This window comes from Plecotus auritus (assembly GCF_963455305.1).
Source record: "Plecotus auritus genome assembly, chromosome: 4".
Lineage (NCBI taxonomy): Eukaryota > Metazoa > Chordata > Mammalia > Chiroptera > Vespertilionidae > Plecotus > Plecotus auritus.
The window spans coordinates 80,431,689-80,452,758 of NC_137775.1; the positions used below are offsets into that span (position 1 = coordinate 80,431,689).

Here is a 21,070-nt window from a genome sequence, read left to right on the forward strand (position 1 = left end):
TGCAGGCCTAGGCCTCCACTCAAGGCTACAAAGTTTCAGTGATAGAAGATACATAAACCCAAACAGAAATGGCGGCAGCCACAGAGCTGGAAAGAGCAGGAGGCTAGGGTTGCCCCCGATGATGGAGGAAGCCAAGCTTTCTGCACACCCTGGCCGGCCCAAGCCTCCGCTTAAGGCTACAAAGTTTCAATTATCTTACCTAATAAAAGATAAACATGCAAATTAACCATAACTCTGCTACGCCCACAGCCAATCAGAGTATGCAAATTAACCCAACAAAGATGGAGGTTAATTTGCATATGCAGGCACAGAGCGGTGTGAAGCCTGCTATGAGGAGAAGGGGGGCGGTGGAGGGAGCTACTGGAGTGGTGCTCCAAACAGAAGCAAGGACATGCTGGCTCCAGGCAGCTCAGGAGTGGGGACGTGCTGGCTGCCAGGCCCCAGGCGGCCGGGGAGCGGAGATGTGCTGGCTCCCGTGCGGCCAGGGAGCGGGGACTTGCTGGCTCCTGGGTGGCTGAGAGTGAAGCCAGGGACCTATTCTTGCATGAATATCGTGCAATGGGCCTCTAGTAGAAGATACATAAATTAAAAAAAAAAATGGCTGCCGCCACGGAGCAAGCAGAAGGCTTGGCTCCGCTCCAGGCTACAAAGTTTCAATTGTAGGAGATAAATAAACCCCAGATACTAGGGCCTCCACTTGGGTCACCAGGGGGCATGGCCGGCCTGCAAACCACCACAGGCCCCTCTCCCAGGCTGCCCCACACCCCAAGGGAACCCCCACCCTGATCCGGGACACCCTTCAGGGCAAACCAGCTGGCCCCTACCCGTGCACCAGGCCTCTATCCTATCTAATAACCATCACTCCAACACACAAGATGGCTGCCCCCATGTGGTCAAAGATCCTGCCCCCATGTGGACACAAGATGGCTACCACAAGATGGCCAGCAACGGAGGGCAGTTGGGAAGGACCAGGCCTGCAAGGGAGGGCAGTTGTGGGCGATCAGGCCAGCAGGGGAGGGCAGTTGGGAGGGACCAGGCCTGCAGGGGAGGGCAGTTAGGGGTGACCAAGCTGGCAGAGGAGGGAAGTTGGGGGCGACCAGGCCTGCAGGGAAAGGCAGTTGGGAGAGACCCAGGCCTGCAGGGGAGAGCAGTTAGAGGGGACCAGGCCTGCAGGGAGGGCAGTTAGGGGTGACCAGGCCTGCAGGGGAGGGTAGTTGGGGGAGACCCAGGCCTGCAGGGGAGAGCAGTTGGCGGGGACCAGGCCTGCAGGGGAGGGCAGTTAGGGGTGACCAGGCCTGCAGGGGAGGGCAGTTAGGCATCAATCAGGCTGGCAGGGGAGTGGTTAGGGGGTGATCAGGCTGGCAGGCAGAAGCATTTAGGTTAGGGGCAATCAGGAAGGCAGGCAAGCGAGCAGTTGGGAGCCAGCAGTCCTGGATTGTGAGAGGGATGTCCAACTGCCCGTTTAGGCCTGATCCTACCGGGATTGTGCTTAAACGGGCAGTCAGACATCCCTTGAGGGGTCCCAGATTGGAGAGGGCGCAGGCTGGGCTAAGGGACACCCCCCTCCCCCGTGCATGAATTTCGTGCACCGGGCCTCTAGTTTTTAAATAACTGTTTGGGCTGTCTCAATTTCTTTGGTCTCACCCTTAAAAATAAGGCAGTGTGGACATACACATTATTGTGAAACTAAGCTCTGGGAACTCTGAGTTTGAGCTCCAGGGATTTTGCTTCTGTGAAACTATGTAAATAAATCCTAAGAGCTCTGTTGATTGAATCAGAATCCATCTAACTTAACAAAAAAATAAAAAGGCAGTTGGCATGACTAACTTTTTTTGTGTTTTTTTGTTTGTTTTTAGGAATGAGCTGAATCGTTTTCAAATTGGATTGTTAACTTAAATGAACTATTTGAAATGTAACAGAAAAAAAATGTTGGTGTGCTTGACTCATGAATACATTTATTATTTAAATGTGACAAATGATTTTTAAAAAGGATGAAATGAACATATACTCAAAATAATTAACATCATACTTTCCCAAACTTATGTTTTCTAGAATATAAATGTGGGGACTATACTGCTATACAATTCTTGTATTTGCTTTCTTTGGAGCTGTTCATTTTCATCTGCATGTTTTGAGTACATTATGGCATTATATATACTTCTGTTTAAAAAAAAATAAAGATTAACAAAAATAGTTAAAATATAAAAGTTATATATAATGTTTACATATAAACTTTAGAACTAAATTATATTTGTCTATATGTAATATTTATGATCATTCTAGTGCCATTTTAAAAAGACGTAGAGTTAATTATTTGAGGCTTTAAACCAGGAGTGGGGGATCATCCGGCCACGGGTCTTATAAGGCCCATGAAATCATTTGTTCTGGCCCTCCCAAGGTATTAGGGGTGTGTAAATTAAATGTTTGACTACATATAGCAGGCTAGGTTTTAAGCTGATAATTTTGTAAGGCCCTCAAATGGTGTTATAAATCTCCAAATGGCCCTTGGCAGAAAAAAGTTTCCCTACCCCTGCTTTAAGCCTAGGAGCCCTTTAAACCCCATTATATTTTCCACAGAGTTAAAATTTGTGTGTTTCAAGGACTCAAAGGTCTCCTTGTAAGATTTTAAACCTGATGAACTGAAAAGTCTGTACATATATCCTCATATGTATACATGGACATCTATCCTTACAGAGAATATAACACAAACATAGCACATAGAATACAACACACAAACATATTCTTACATATATACTATTTTTAAGAAGTATTTTAAACACTTAGGAGTAAGTGAAAACTTATAAAAGATAAATTTATCTTTTATCTTTGTAGTTTAGTTAGACAAAGCACTGCACAGGAAAATGTTAGATAAGTAAGACATGAGAGAAAAAATAAAATCCAAGATGATTTCCATCCATAAAAATGTTGGAAGTGCTCAAAATAAGAGTAAAAAAAAAAGCCTTTAACTGATTCACTGAATGAGCAATATTTATATTTTAGTGCTAGACATAAATTTTATTTATTTTTTATTTTTTTTATTTTTTTTATTAAGGTATTATATGTGTACATATCTTACCATTGTAGACATAAATTTTAAACAATTTTCTCTAAACATTAAAAAAGTGACAGCTTATCATTTCTATTTAAAACTCCTTTACTATATACCTAATATGTATAAATTCTTCTTAAATTCACATGCAGATTTTGTAATATTTAATCATACTAATTTATTCAAAATAAAATGAAAGGGACTCCTGTAATATAAGACTATGATAGCTTGTATAGACCAACTCTCCCAAAGGAAATCATGATAAGGGCTAGAAAACAAAAATAAAAACAGCCAGGATTTGTGGGGCCAAGATCATAAAAGAGAAAAAAAAGGAGGTAAGCTAACGTTTTCTTGCCACTTTTCACCTAACATTTTTTTTCACATTTGCCAATTCACAGAGCAAGGAGGCCAAACAGTAAAACAGTGGTGAAGTGCTTTCATCAATCTCAAAGGGATAAAGAAAACAAAAAGTGGACTCCAGGACCACCAGGGCAAAAACGACTTGAAGACCCCTAATCACCGAGAAAAGGGAATCAAAATGGAGTGAACTCAGGATTCTATGCAGTTACTAACCTTAACACATTTGCCAAGTCCTAAACGATGAATAAGCATAAGGAAGAGAAACTAAATAAAAGGAAGTTGATATGAGAATACAAAGCTCAAGAAAGCTTTTAACAATCATATTGGGAAGATAAAAGCTGGAGTTCATATTCTTCCAAAAGAGGCTACTGTAAAAACATCCAGTGTTTAAAAGAAACCCCAGTAGAGTTGCACTAGGAGTAAGTGAAAACTGGAGATAGATCAGTAATCTAAAAGACTAAATCTCAGCCTCATAATATCTGAACCCCTGTCTGAAATAAGGTGATCTACTCTTACTGTCAATCCAAGAAGAAAAAAAACCTAAATCCTCTCTAAAAGGGATTACTTCCAAGACTTTTCATACTAAATATCCATCATTCAATCAAAAATTCCAAAATTGTGAGAGGACAGAACCAAAAACACTAAACACCACAAGAAAAACAACAAAACAGACAACAAAAACAGACGTACAGATGATCCAAAGATTTGTGTTATCAGAAACAGACTTTAAAATAACTGTTATTGAGGCATCCAAGATTTACATAACTGAAAATACCAACACCAAAAATAAGATTACAACAGATAAGTTTAATAATAAATGCTATGCAAATGAAAAAAGAATTATTTACTTAAAGATAGCTATATAGAAAATATCCAAAATTAAGTAAGGTGAGAGAAAAGTATGGAAAGCAAAAAAACGAACATGAAATATATATGAGTTGTGTTTAGATAAAGAAACAAAGATGTACTAGTATATCATATATATAACTGGAGTTCCTAGGAGAAGAGAAGAAATAGAATAAAAGGCAGAAGGAATATGTGAAAAAATTCTAGCTGAGATATTTCCAAAATAGCAGGTAGACTTTAATACACAGATTCAAAAAGCAGTTAAGGAGAAAAAAAATTTTTTGAAAAGTAAGTACTCACATAGTTAACATTCTATTAAGGCTTCATGAAAAGGAACTCTTAAAAGCAGACATTAAAAAAAAAAGCATTATGCTAAGTGAAATAAGCCAGTCAATGAAAGAAAAATACCACATGATCTCACTCATTTGTGGATAATAAAAAACTTTATAAACTGATGAACCAAAAGATAGATACAGAGGCAGTAAAGCATCAAACAGACTGTCAAATTACAGCAGGAAGGTTAGGGAGGCGGGGGAGGGGAAATAAGAGATCAACCGAAGGACTTATATGCATGCATATAAGAGTAACCAAGGGATGCAAAACATTGCGGGGTGAGGGCATGAATGGGAGTGGGGTGGGGGGGGCAATGGTAAGATATGTACACATATAATACCTTAATAAAAATATATATAAAGGAAAAAAAAAGCATTATTTTTTAATTAGCCACAAAAAAAAGCCAGCTGACTTTACAATGGAAATGATAGAATATGTTTAAAAACAAAAAACAAAAATAACCATAAATCCACAGCAAGAACTCTAGGCCCTATGACAGAATGAAGAATAAATCTTATCTATAGTATAAAAACACAGTGGCCCTAATGCCGTAAGGACCAAAGACTGGTCACCAGGAGACCACATGTGCGGTGAGGCACGCGTGGGTGGGCGGGGCTGCGCAATTTTGTGCACTGGGCTTCTTGTCTAAAATCAAAGGACAGGAGCATAAGGTGACAAAAGCATAGGGGGGTGACTAAGTCAGGTTAGGGCATTGATCAGAGCTCAACCAAACACAAAATTTAAGACAGACTTTGAAGGATGAATGGAAGGCAGAGAATATGAGAAAGGATGCTCCAAGTAGGGAAATGACCATGTACAAATTTAGGAAGGAATAAGCTGCCATGGAAGGCCCGGAGAATTCAGTAACACCGGAGTATAAGGTGACTGGAGAAGGTGGAAGAAGATCAAGCACAAAGGTAAGGATGCCTACAAAGCCACATGCTTATTGAGTTGGACTGTATCTGGTGGATAACCAGGAACTGAATGTAACAGTATCTGCACAGAATTGTGAGAATTCAGTTGGTTTACCAGTACCGGCATGGAATGGTCTATCTTAGGTAATACTGATGGTGAAGTGTTCTATGTTGCTAGCTCCTACTTCTAATTACTCATAAATTATTTAACCTCTTTGGTCTTCACCACTGAAAGGAGACAATAGAGGTTCCTATCTTAGAGACAGGCTGTGAGCCTAAATTTTAATACATATAAAGAGCTCCAAACACTGTCTGGCACACACCACTCAATAACAGTCAGATATTATTCATGACATTAACAAATTTAGTTACCTTTCCCAAGTAGCGAAGCAACATAATGTAAGAGTCTTGGGATGGAAATGGAGATGCCTGAATGCTATTTGATTTGATAGATACTAATTAGGTGGGTGATTTTGGACTTTTGGACTTTCTCAGTTTCCAACTGTTTACCTGTAAAAAGACCACGTGGCCACAAGCCCCAGATTATTTATTTATTTATTTTACTTCCATAACTGCTCCAGAATTTCTGCAGGCTTGACTATTACTTCTATGACTCAGATACTTTTTTTCACTCTCATGATTATGGATTTTCCAGTAGCATCTACTGGATTGATATTTCGCCAGATGGCAATGTTTTTGCCTCGCACATTTATTAACTTGTTTAAAGTATTTGTTTGAGTTCTTGGGGGGGGGGGGATCAAAATATAATTATTAACAAGAAATTAATCCAGCCCAAAGGGAAGTTCTGGTTTGTGAAAGAAAATGTACACTTGCTGATTTTCATGCTTTTAAAGCTTAAGAGTCAACTAATTATTGAATGGCTAATGATCACACAAAAACAGCTGTAAGGCTTTCTTCATTTCTACAGGAAGATTACCTCCTTATACTAGCACAGGTGTACCAAGGGGTGGGAGGAGAGGTAGGGATGAGTGGAGGCTGCAGGGATCTGCCCTGGTGAGGAGGAGCATATTATTACTGATATTATTTACAACTGTCAGCACATGGTGTAATGAAAAGCAGATTGCATTTTGATAAGTCTCAGCATTGTTTTTAAATTCCTTAGAGCTGATGAGCTTTCTTACTGCCTACACCCAGGGCAAGTAGCTCCCAATGCCACCTCTTTTGTTACACCATTGCTTACCAGTACAGGAAATCAACTACTTTATCATGGGAAAAGTCCTAAGTGAAAAAAATCAGGAGGCACATCTTTATACATAAGCTCAAGTATGATCTCAGTATACTACATATGTATATTCTATTTCAAAGGACTATATAAGGTATTATACATACACACAAACATATGCACATGTACGTCTCTATCCATCTATTTATCTAACAAGGAAGAAAATTTCTAAATTGTATTTTCTTAAGCCTTCCCAGTATTTTTTCATATTTTCTATAAGGAATATATGTATTCTAATAAAAAAATAAATAAATCTTTACAATATACATTTGTTGAACTAATAAGTTGAACTAGTAAGAAAACAGAGTAGTGTTTGCCAAAAAATATTTTAAAGCTATTTTATCTATCTCAAAATTTTTCTGCTTTGAAGTTTCAGGAAGTGTCTCTATAATACTCTGATACCTAAAAATTAAAAAAAGTGGGGGGGAAATACAGACCCTTTGTAAAACATAGGTTAATCACATAAATGTCAATGCATTGGCAATATTTTATCTATATAAGGAAAGGAATTTTAGGGATAAAATAGGCAGGTTTAGGAAATCTTAGGAATAAAGGGTCCATGGGAGAGCAATGCATAAGTGAGGGCTTGGAGCGTACATTCACAGAGAAAAGAAAAGGTGCCACAGGATAAGGGGCAAGGAAGACATACATTCACAGAAGGTAAAGAAAAGTCACAGAGTATGGGGAAAAAGGAAACATACTTTCACAGAGGAGAGAGAAATGTCCACAAATGCTGGAAAGTGGGACACATATGTTCAGAGGAGATAGAGAATGTTACAAGATAAAGGAGAGAGAAAGAGTGGGGCACCACGTGGGTTTTGGCCTTTGAAGGTGATATTTTGCAAAAGACTGACAGATTAAAAAAAGCACAGGGTCATAAAGTAGGGAAGGGGTCCAATTAAAAGAGAGCATGAAGAGACAGAACTACCCAGCCTTTACAAACCTTAGAAAAAGGGGCTTAGTGGGTTACCCTCTTGGGAACCTCTTCCTACGTGGGAGTCTATATTTGCTTCCAATAAATTTCCACCCTTTTATTAACAAGTACTTTTAGTCCATGAATTTTATTCTTCAAACTTCGTGAGCAAGAACCCACAAGGGGAAGATCTGCTCCTTGCACCCTATGTTTCAAATCTCACATAAATCTTTTACCATGCCCCCCAAATATTATACTTTAAACCACTTGAAGTGTTTCTTTTTCCACCTGTATGACCTAACAGCATGCTTTGTACATAGTAGGGATGCAATAAGTAAATATAGAACTAAACTATGTATACAAAATATCCCAAAATGCGTATGCACACTGCAATAGCTGATAGCTCAATTTTGAAAATGACATGTATTTTAATAAACATTGTAATTATTCAAAGTGTGTATATAAATTTGGGGGCTCTATATGTAGTTGAAACTTTTTGTACAGAAATAAACTTTGTTTACTTAAAATCAAATAATTAAGACATTTCAAATATAGCTTTATGACCCCAAAAATCACCTTCCTTAAGATGAAGAATTACATATGTAGTTATATTTTTCAATTATATTATTGAATACACCATCAATAGCAGGAAATTGATGGTATATTCTCAAGAAGAGATTGTGTTTTACATTTAATTTTAGTCCACTCCAGGCTGTTGTTAGCCTGTCAGTGAGCATTATCCCTTATAACCTGTTTTCTATTTTCCTCTACGTTTTAGCTAACCAACAAAATGTTAATATGTCCTATACCAGGTTTGATGGCCTCACTGACTTACTCAAAAACATTTCATGACTTCCCACCATCCATATCCACAAAGCTGGGTAGAAGAACCTTCACAATTTGATCTCAGTCTACCTCTCTCACCAATCCCCACCTTCCTTTCTTGATCCACTTCTACACCCCTCTCATGCCATCTTTAAAAATGCCAAACTCTCCACCATACATCTCCTACTCCTCAAAATGTATTCTACCAAAATGATTTATGAAAAATCATAAAAAGGTGATCACCCAAGTGATACCTTCCCAGTTTTTTATTCTGTCTTTCACATACCTGACACAGCATATGGGAGTTGCTTAATAATTGCCTTTGGGAGGTTCTGTTTCTCAGGAGGTTATATAATCTGTTTTATTAGGTCCTGGGTCAGCATCCAGTCAGTCTTCCTCTTATCTCACACTCTGTATTTACTCATTCCTTTGTATCTGAATCATATCCAAGTTATTTTTAATGCCATCCATTAGAATCAGGACTGATCTCCAAGCCCAGGCACTCTGTGTTTAGATTCTAATGTGAACCCTAATCTCTACTTAGACACATCTGCTGGTCTTGATGGCTGGGGTAATACTGGTCAACCATTTCAAGGCTGTGGTGAAAATGATAAAGCCTCTGTAGCTTGGTCTCTGTGTCTGCTTCCTAATCCAACCCTCTGCTGACTCTGACACCAACTTCAAATGACAATGCCTTCATTCCAATTGCTTAAGCCAAAAAATTTTGGAGCAATCTTATATTTTTCAACTTATTTGACATCCACATTTTACTGCCTTCAAAATATATCCCAAATCCAACCATCACTGAGCATCTGAGACATAGTCATCTCACACTTGAATTATCTTAATAGCTTCTGCTATTCTTAAGCTTCTTGAGTCAATTTTCAAAACTGCAGCCAGATGTATCCTTTTAAAACAGCATATTTGAAATGGATCATATCTCTCTTTTGCTCAAAGTTCTCCAGTGACTTCCCATTTGAGACAGAGCATAAGCCAAGGTTCTTATAATGGCCTGTGAGGACCTCCATGTTACTTCTTTAAACTCACCTACTCATCTCCCCTTTGCTTTCTGGTGTCTAGCAGTTGTCATCCATACTGTTTCTCTATCAAACAAGAAGCCATGTTCCTGTCCTAAACCTTACTATATATACACTGAATGGCCAGGTTATTATGATCTCTAAATGCATAATAATCTGGCCACTCGTGTGTGTGTGTATGTGTGTGTGTGTGTGTATTAGAGGCTAAGTGCATGAATTTGTGCATGGGTGGGGTCCGGCCAGCCTGCTGGCCAGGGGGAGGGGACATGGGCAGTTGGCCGGCCTGCCTGCTGGTCGAACTCCTGGCCATGGGGACAATTTGCACATTAGCCTTTTATTATATAGAATATACACTGAGTGGCCAGATTATTATACGTTCAGAGATCATAATAATCTGGCCACTCAGTGTGTGTGTGTGTGTGTGTGTGTGTGTGTGTATATTTTTTTTTTTTTCAAGCTGGTGTGCTCTGCTGGCAAATAGATGCATGGCTCATTCTCTCTGTCCTCAAATCTGGATTTCCAGTGTCACTTTCTTGATGAGAGCTACTCTGATAACTCTATCTAAAAATACCCGCCCCAACACACCAATCTCAAGCCTCAATCCCAACCATATTTATGATTTGTTTTTCTCCATAGCAACCCTCATTTATTATGCTTATTATCTCTCTCCCTATTTGTATGTAAGCTCCATTCAAAGGTATGATTTTTTGGTATTTTATTCTCTTATATATCCCCAGAATTTAGAACGGAAGACAATAAATAAATATTTGCTGAGTGAATGAATAGCCTGCCATACCTTTCCCTGTAAGGCTAGCCAAAGACTGACCGAGCCCTCCTCATAGTTGAACCCAGCAGAGGCCAAAAGACAACTTCACTGTCTGAATGTCCTCTTACTTTTTTGAATCTTCCCTATATTTAAACTCCAAAAACCCATTCCTCTTCAGTGCCTCCTAGTCTGCATTCTAGGTGCTATACCTCATCTACTAATTATAATCTTATCTCAGTTCCAGGTTTGTTGCTTCTGACTTCTAATAGCAACCCCATATTATCCTTGTGCCTAGCTCTTTTAGAAACTAAAATACTTCTACATCACCAATTTGTCTCAATCCCAGAGCCTCTCAACTAGGTCCTCCAATATCTCTCTTTAGGAATATGTAGTCATTATTACTTTGCAATTATCACCATCTTGGATCATTACCACTGACTAGGTCACATCTATCACAAGAATGCAGATTATTCATCTGTAAAATATGAATGTTAAAAGTATGTATGTCACAAGATGGCTGTGAAGGTCAATTTAAGGTAATATATCTAAAGTGCCTAACATAGGTTATGACATATAAGTGCTCAATAGATAACACCTATTACTCCTTAGTAGACATTAAATTCACTATACAGAATCAGAAGTCAATTCCCTTGCTGATGATAAAAGCAAACCAATATTTTCAAAATAATTTGAAGAGGGACTGGTTAAAAGACCTGAATAATTGATGTAAAAGCATATACCACATGATGAATCTGTGGCAACCCTAGAAGAGCAGGCAGAATCCTTAAAATACAAAATGTCAGTCTAGTGTTACATCCCTCGTCATCTCAAAAAGGCTCCCATAGCTCACCTCCATGACATTTTACATCTCATAAGGAGGACAGATAAGGAAAGCTAAATGCCCTTATTCTTATGAAAGTTAACTTTTGATAAGATGCCTCAAGGTGTACCTGAGGTCCTAAGCTTATCATCACATTCAGCTGCAAGCTACATTTTATTTATAACATTTTAAACAAGAATTCCTACAGCGTCAAGTTATCTTCTCTTCCTCCATGTTCCTTTTGCTTTCTACTGGAATACCACTTGCCCTCTTTTCCTGTGCAGGATTATTTTTCTGGCTTGGCCCTAAAGACATCTGAGTTTGTAAGACTGCTCAGTTCAAGCCCTATGGAATTTAGGTGTTATTTAGACATTAGAAAAACTCTGTTTTATGAACATAATGTTTTATGATGACAATTGGCATTGTCATTCCAACAAACTACTAAGGATATGTCATCAGAAAAATATTAAACAATTCCATAAGTAGCTCAATAAATATTTGGTTTTTATTTTAATCCTGTGACAGAAAGGAAAATGAGTAAACAAAAATAATCATAAAACATAAGCTCTCTGCTTTAGAGATCTGAGAAGTCACACATCTAAAATTATTCATACAAGAATTGTTTCTCACAACTTATTTGGGAGGAGGGGTTTGTGAAATTAAAGAGTATCAAAGGATAATAACTGACCAGAGAAAATTGTATTAAAAACATTTCCCTTAATCAGGTAAGTCATAAGTACTCTAAAATAACTCAAATTTTAAATTGTTTACCCCCCAACAATTAATAGAGGTATAGATTAATATTATCAAGGCAGGGTTTCTGATAAATTTATTGTTCCTAATAGCAATCATAATTTTTCTTTTTAAGGGTAAATTCTTTCTCAAGTTGCCAATTTTCAAATGAAATTCTGTTAAAAATAAAAATCATAGGTGATCTTTAGCTTTTAACTGATAACACACTGGTAAAACATCTGAAACTCATAAATTACAGATGACTGTAGTGTGTAACCAAGTTAAAGGTCTCATTTAATAAAAATTTAATAAAATTTTTTATTTTTATTTTTTCATAACCTTGAATTTTTTTGCTTTAACAAAGCATAAAATATAACCTCTAATAAGAAATCATAGTTTTTTTGCTTACTCATTACTGTACTCCTTAAATAATATTATCACTTTTTGAATTATATCAAAGATATTTAGTAAGTAGTGATAATATTTCATAAACTTGTAGTTATTTAAACCAAATTTGGACAACAAATAGTAGGTCTATAATAAATATGAACTTTAAAATTTTTCAAAACCTTGTTCTTTTTCATAAATATAAAACCCTTGTATAATGTATTTATTTAAAAAGCTAATACAATTATCACTTTTAAAATTCTAGATGAAAATGGAAAGATTATTGCTTTCTTTTTGTCTATAGAACATGTTCTCCCTCCCTTAGCTTTTCATCAGATCCCTGCAGTTTTTTAGATTGTCAGAACTTTAGGTAAAAATGTATGGTTTAGAATGTTTTCTTCCATGCCTGCCTGCTTTCCATAAAAAAGGATGCCTTTTTAGCACACTATAGATCTAAGCCATCTTCACAGTAGATCTTATTTTCAAATATACTTATGTTGAATCAATATTTTCCCAGTTTGAACTTTCTACAAAATAACACTGGGAAAATACTGTGTTGCTCTACAGCTAATGCAGTGTACATAATCATGATACTTCAGAAAGGTGTTTAAGTATTTTCGGGAATAGTCATTTCACAAAAGCTAATAATCTAGATGGCATTCCTAGTAACATACTATCTTGTTCAATACTGAACTTTTAAAGAACAAATGCCTAGCCGTGGCCAGGTAGCTGGTGAGAGCATCACCCTGATGTGCCAAGATTGCGAGTTTGATATCCAGTCAGGGCACATACAAGAAGCAACCAAAAATGCATAAAAAGGTGGGAAAACAAATTGATGCTTCTCGCTTTTCTCTCTCTCTCTCTCTCTCTCTCTCTCTCTCTCTCTTTCAATTAAAAAAATTAAAAGAACAAATTCCCAATCACAGTGATGCAAAAATATAGACTGATGGATTTTTTTTCTTAACAAAATAAAGCTCTAGAATGATGTGGTAAGAGAAGGAGGAAGTGCAAGAGGAAGAGGAGGGGGGAGTTGTCCCCTCAACACCATACACAGGGTATTTAATGTGTGGTAGGTGTCATGTAACATGTCATCTATTTCATTCCATTCTTGCAAGGATTGTATAAAGTATTAGGATCTTCATTTTACAGCTGGGAAAAATAAAGCTCAGAGAGATTGTAGTATAATATCTAATATGAATGGTCGTTTGAGACTCTAAGATTTAGAGTCTTCATACCATCCCATGAATCCTCTTTTTAAAAAAGCATCATTTGGCCCAGCCAGCGTGACTCAGTGGTTGAGCGTTGACCTATAAACTAGGAAGTCACAGTTCAATTCCAGGTTAGGGCACATGCTTGGGTTTTAGGCTCTATCCCCAGTATGGGGCGTAGGGGAAGCCGATCAATGATTTTCTCTTATCATTGGGCAATAATGTTTCTATTTCTGTCTCCCTCTCCCTTCCTCTCCGAAATCAATAAAAATATATTTTAAAAAAGAAAGCGTCATTTCAATTTGGCAATTTTAAAAAAGAGAGAGACTACAGCTTTGTTATCAAATCAGCTTTGTTATCTTTAACTTCATTGCAAGCCCAAAACTCCATCTTGCAATGAAGTTAAAGAGTCCTTACATGCTATCTTCTTTCCTTTCTCCTCTCCCTTAAGTAACTGTGTTGAAAAGTATATATTTGATGTTATCTTGGCTATTGGTAGTAGTGGAGGGAGTGCATGAATGAATTGAGGAGAATATGGAATGTTATCTCTCTGTATAGCACTAGAAGTTTGGCATAGAAGGAGTATTCCCATACACAGCTACAAGAGTTACATGGCAATGTCAGTTTTAACAGGATACCCTCCTCTCTCTCTCCCTCTCCCTCTTCCTCTCCTTCTCTCTCTCTCCCCGCCGACTATATATATATATATATATATATATGTATATATGTATATATGTATATATGTATATATGTATATATGTATATATGTATATATATGTTATATATACACACAAATATATATTAACAAATAATGCATTATATTCAGAGAAGAAATGTTCAAATTAATAGCAAAAGATAACAATGTCATTAAATCTCGCTAAGCAAATATATTTCCTGGCAGAAACTAATTTTGACTCATATTCAATGAATAAAAGTATTCACAGTGAGAGATGGAACAGGGAGGGGGCAGAGAGGAAGTTCTTAACAAAAATTGGGAATATTAGGAAAGAGACAATTGCAGTCCAAAAAAGATGAATACACAAATATCATTTAGTTGGGCAAGATACAGTTGCAAATTAATGCAGACGGAAATGACACACTATGACACAATAAAAATTATTCATCAATGGACTAATTCAGCAAGGAGTATATCATATTGAAATATGCTTAAGTTGGTAAGCACTATGAGAGATTTAGATAGGAATATTAGATTTAAAAGACATTAAAGTGTTTTGCTGATATATTTCACTAAATAAATGAAGATACCTGGGGAGATGCAATAACTTGTTAGTGGTAGAGTCCAGGTGATCAAGCCTCTAATGTAGTACTATTTTTATAATACCAGTCAAATCCCAGGAAACACCCTATCATCTGTTCACCTTCCCAGTTGCAGCCATGCGACAAGCTGGTAGTTAATGTTTCTCTGTATTACTAATAACTCCCTAGGCCATAACAGACACACCCAGGAACACTGACTCAGGGAGGAAATAAGACCTGAACTCAGGAGAGGCAGTACAGACACCTCAGGAATTACTCTGCCCTAATTCTCACTAGACTTTTGCTTATGTATCTTCTTAATTCCATATTTCACAAGACTAAGATTCACATCTCATAGAAGCAGCTAGCCTAGAATTAGGAAATGGACAGGCAAATAGCATTCTGGTTAGACATTTACATATTCAAAACTATCAAAAGTTATAATGCATGGATATCTAAAACTGAGCGGATAGAAGAAAAATTCCTTTCATGAAAGATGACTTTAAAGTAATTAGAGAGGATACTTTCATAAGAGGTATTCATAGTAATTAGGAATACATGCATATATCATCTTGGGAACACCTCTTAAGATACAAATAATTATCTGGGAAAGTCTTGCTAGACACTATCAAACTTTACAAAGTTGACCCAAATATGTCAACCACATAGTAAAAAATAGAAATAGGTTAGAAAAAGGGCCAGTAAATAAAAATATGGCCCTTTTAGGGAACAGGTAAGATATTACCTGCAATTGGATTTTCCCAAAGGAAAATTCTCAAATAAAATATAAACATACAAAAGAAAAAGAAAAAAAAAAAGCAAAGGGGAAAAAAGGCAACCCTCTAAACAACTTCTAAGTGACAAGGGACAAAAATAAAATGAATCAATAAAAACAAATCTATGATTTTATAAAATATTATAAAGACTATATTCTTCTTATAAAAGCAAATAATTTAATGATTGTATTACTTAAAGTAGAAATTGTGAAGATTAAGAACATAACCTCATTTAAATTGGAGTTAGGAAGGACTTCTCATGTACTGCCTCTCCTTGTCAATTCCCATCTCCAACAGGAAGATGTTTTTTCACTACTACTCCAGTAGGAAGAGGGATTGTCTCCTGGCCCAGCAACCACTCAGACAATGACAGACTATTATAATTCAGCCAATGAAAAGCCACTACAGTTCAAATTCTCATTTTCCTCCAATGCACTCTATTTACAACATCCACTCTGAGTCCCCCATTCCCTCTATAAAAAAAAAATATTTGTCTCCTTTGTTCTCTGAATTTGTGCATGGTTTACCATTAGACCATGTGTCCCAAATTGCTGTGCATTTCTGTTCCTGAATAAACCCATTTTTGCTGGAGAAATCTGGCTATTTAAGGTCAACACATCAAATGCATATAAATTAGTGAAATTCAAAACCAAAATATTTCCAGTATAGATACATAAGATACAGTCTTATTTTTATTTACTTTCTCAAGGGACTAGAATGTTAACTTGGTGGTTATGGTCAGACTTCAGATGTTTGGATTGATAAGAAACTTGCTTTTGGATTTTTTTTATTATTTTAAGATTTTTCAATAATATGGCATTTATAGTCAGAGTACCTTATCTCAATTGCAAACAGAACAGTGAAAATGGATTTAAATTTTTCTCTGAGATGGCTTTCTGGTCTGTTTGCTGGTTTATAGCCCTACCTACTTGTTTGACCTCAGACTTCCACAGTTGTGTAATGTTGATTACCAAAAAATATATCCCTAAGAAATTTGAGGGCATGGAACTTTCTTCTATTAAAATACAGAAAACAATTCAAAATCAGAAAGTTTATCCTGATAACTAATAGGCTTCCATTGACTCTGAAAGATTATAAGAAACTAGCTTATGTGCTAAGCAAATGACAGTCATGAAAACCATGTTTAATCTTTAAAAAGCAATGTGTTCTGACAAGCTTTAATTTCATAAAAATATTTGCTCTTATTTTAAAAATTATCACAGGATCTTGTCCAGTATGGGCTAGTAAATAGTCTAAAATCTTGGAAAAAAGGATCAATAACTTCAAAAATCTTTAAAATAACAAAGATCTCAAAAGATATTTAAATAAACATAGTGACATATGAAGAAATTTCCAAAATACTTCAGAAATATATATTCTATGCATATTATAGCTCATTTGACCTCAATATTTATTGCAACTGGGTAGAAACTAATCATTCTTCAATGCTTTGAAGGGAAAAACAACACTAAGTTATCTATTATGATATACATTCATTTGCAATGTATGCAATTTGCAGAGTTAACATAATTATCTCTACAAATTGAATAAAGGTAAAAAATTCTTACTTATTTTATGTCACTTTGATTACTTCAAGTTCCTTAGCTCATTAATGCACATCGGAGTTCCCAGCAGACAATGACCAGGCAGAGAATATATTACTTTTAGAGTCTTTCTAAATAAATAGTTGCCACATTAAAAATGGTCATGACTAGTGTTCAGTTTTCAGTTAGTGCTAGCCCAAGAACTCATGATACCTCCTGAATTTCATTTTGTGTTACAGAAGTGCAATGCCCCATAGGAAACTAGCTGTGGTGTAGGTTGATGAATTCATAACTACTAAGTTTACTCTAATAATAATGTTAATCTTCACTAATGTATTTTTAATTTTCAGTTAACCAAACAGTGGTTCAAAAACATATTGTGTCCCTAAACAGGAATTAGCAAATGTTGGTACTTGATATTTGTTATTTTACCTTTGCAAGGCCTCATATTTGTCCTTGACTTTTGCTCTGTAGTTTTACAAAATACAAAATACAATTGTACAATTTCTTCACAGAGCATAGGAGAGTACAGTTTTAAAAATACCCATGGTTCAATTTGGGAAATTGAACTGATAGTTCAACTTATTCAATAAAAGTTTGGACACCTACTGTGTGCCTGATTCTATAGCTAATATTTAACAATTGAAATAAGTTAGTGCTTTCTTTAATGTAGTTTTGCTAAAGGAGTTAACACAGCAAAAACACCAGGTTATTTGAGAGTTTTGGGGAAAAAACACCTTACTTTTGCAAAACCTACATTTGACATCAGCCTCAGAACATTGTGTCTCCCTAACAAGATTGCAAAACTTTTAGTTGCTTCTCCTGCAGTCTACAGTGTTCTGTAGATTTCAGGGATCTTGGTTTTACATACTTCATAAATGCATACATTTCACATATTTCTGTATATTATTGACATGGAAGAAAGCATCTCCATGTATGTGTACATCCTAAGGACATTTTTAGATCTAAATTTATTTATTATATAGTATTTGTAACTAAGAACTAGACACTTTATAGCTTAAAAAAATCATAGCTTTTTTGTCCATGCATTTAAAAATGCTAGAATGATCTCAATAAATACTTTAGAAAATTTTGTTATAGTCTCCAAAGTGCCTATCACAGTGCTGAGTACATAGATAACTCTCAATAACTTTTATTTAATTAATTTAAAGAAAATTTGTACAGTTTAATATGAGCTCTAAAATAGCGTTTCTGAGATTTATAACCCAACATAAATATTTAATTAAGAAGACCAAGGCCCCAAAATGGGAAGTACCTCAGGACCTTCCTTCAGAATTTTACATTATCATGCCTGATTTTATACCATTTCCACACAACTCAGGAAATAAATAAGTAAATCTATGATTTATTTACCAGCATAAACCATATCTACAGCAAAAATTAAGGCACAGTCCTGTTGAGAACAAAGAAATTTTCACCAGATTTACTAAAAACATATCTCCTTTCAGACATTAAGGAAAATTTAAGTGCTTTGAACTTTATAAATATGTCAAAGCATCTCATTCACAGTCCTCATATCTTAGCCTTCACGGACATATGGTCTCCTGGGTGTATTTATATTACAAAGAGAATGAAATCTCTACCATTAGCAGGGACCTCACAACTCTCTCAGATATTTGCAAGATATAAAAAGTACAATCTTCCTATGTATCCATATGTATATTTCCTGAAAATAATAGGCATGGTTCACACACATAGATATTATTTTAACATGCATATGTGGTATATTATTCTGGTGCTTTTCCACAGTTTGAGTTTTCATTTAGAAATAGAAATAGTATTACCTTTCTGGCTTCTTTTATCATTTTCCGAATAGTTTCCTTAATTGTAAGTAGCTGTGCTCTTGGTGGATGAAAGAGGAGGTCTATGTGGGTACCCCCTAAGAGACCAGGCATCACATATGGCCAGCCTAAGTCAAGATCTGGAGCTTCCACATCAGATTCAATGGGCCAATAAGTCCCTGAAGATGAGGTATCATCGCAGGAATTGTCAGTACCATGGGTTGTACTTTGTGCAATTTTCTGGACATTTTTCAAAATATAATTAATTTCTTCCTCAGCTAGAAAGTCTGATACTCGCTCCTTGGCAAGAAATTCTTGGTATGCTTCTAGCCCATGTTCAATCAGCGTATCAATGGCTATGCGATACCATTCCTTGTAGTGAGGCTCAATGTAATTGTCAGATTTACACTCATCATTCAATGAGGACAGCAACGACGAAGTCTCCATGCTTGCAAGTGCTTGACAATAGCACTGTCAAATGTCCATTTGTGCAGCAGCAAGAGGTATCTGGGTGTTTGAAAAGGAGAAAATTAAGATCAGTTAGTGCTCTGTAATCATATGTTTTATAACCCATGTCAATTATTAGTTTTTACATTTACTCATTTCCATGACCTGTAGGTTAATATGACATACATTTCATATCAAAAGTGGCATTAATTGCACTATAATTCAAAAACTACCACAAATAGATGTGTGTTTTTACAGATTATTCCTTGATTTTTCATTTGCAAGGCCTCTACTTTCAATTTTTCACCTAACGAAATACACATTTCTTCTCTGACATCCAGAGAGTCCATCCTTGTTAACTTTAATCTGATACTACACAGGGTGGCATCAGTTTTTACAAGCCTATTTGATTCTGGTTTTAATATATATAAAAATCGAATTAGAATGAAATCAGTACCAGGCCAGCCATTAATATAAGTCTTTACTGAGTACTTGTTATGCATATAATCACATACTGATGAAACATTAAAAAAGCACAAAATACTTGCTTTCCAGGAATTTAGTAATTATCGAAAGAGGCAAAATGCACACACGAAGCTGTTTGTTACCACTTTGAACAAAGCCATACTAGTATATTGCTAAGGGCCAAAATGAGTACTGCCTTCTGTCAATGCCTTCAGATAAAAGAAAGTAGAAACCTAAATGGAATACAGGAGTTATGGATATCCTTGTGTAGGGCGTGGGCGTGAGCTGAACCTGGGGTACTAAGTAAGAATACAATTATGTGGTAAGAATGAACATTTTCATCCCACACAAGACTGAAAAACACACAAAAAGCCCAGAACAGGTATGAGCTTGTACATTCAGGACTTAGTGAAAAAACGTGGTCTGCTAGAAAGCAGGTTCCTTTGAGTAGGAGTAGGAGATAACGCTGAATAGACAAACAGAGCCAGGTGTGGAGGGACACAGGAGAGTTCTGTGATTCAGAAAACTTGTGTTTAAAACAATCAGTCTGGCAGTGGGGAACGGAGGAGAGACAAGTATCTAGTCTTTCAGCATTCAAATACCCAGTGAAGAAGTGACAAGTGTATTCAAGAGATGACTCAAAGCAAGAACTCCTGAGATTTGATAGTTTGACAGCGTAGAAGTAGTGAAGAAATTTAAGACATTAAGATAATTCAGGGATCTCTCCCACGAATCAAAATCTGCCTATTCAAGCTCACACCTCATCCTTCACAATGCCCCACAATGTTAAGCATTCAATCACTCAGCGTGTGAGATACTGGAGTGGACTTTATCTCAGTCAAATAAGGGCCTTTCCAGGCTTTTGAAATCATGATCTCCATCGTGTGGATTCAAATAAAGTACAACTCGATGATGTGCTACAAGCCCCGAAGGGCTAATTTGACCAAAAACATCTTTGTCAGTGGCCTGGCCCTAATTTCATTTATTTTTCGTTTTTTAAAATAATTTTTAAAAGTTTTCAATTACAGTTGACATACAATATTATGTTAGTTTTAGACATTTATATAACTTACAAAGTAATCACCTGGTACGTTTAGTACCCATCTGAAGCCATACATAGTTATTAGAATGCAGGGTGGGGCAACATTAGGTTTACAGGTTTTCGTATGGAAAGCCTGGCCCTAATTTTCAATTGTCCACTGAACTCAGCCTTTTCAGACTCAAGCCTAGCAAAATTCAAATCAGATTTGGGAGGGTCACCTAGGAACCATTACCATTTGTTTATTCCTTAGCTCACAATATGTAACAGAAGCCACTAATCAGACAAAAAGGTGAAAAGGAATGGA

The 21,070-nt window shown here is 36.4% G+C and overlaps 1 protein-coding gene across 1 annotated transcript in view; it reads right to left on the minus strand.

Moving 5' to 3' along the window:
• The window catches only part of FAM83B (family with sequence similarity 83 member B), a gene marked incomplete at its 3' end in the record, with an annotated part of 67,201 nt that extends 47,882 nt beyond the window's left edge, over positions 1–19,319 (minus strand). The window contains exon 1 of the mRNA XM_080664613.1: positions 18,816–19,319. Coding sequence (XP_080520739.1) covers positions 18,816–19,259 — 444 coding nt within the window. The 5' untranslated portion in view covers positions 19,260–19,319. The remainder of the gene's footprint in view (positions 1–18,815) is intronic.
• Between the last annotated feature and the right edge of the window lie 1,751 nt (positions 19,320–21,070).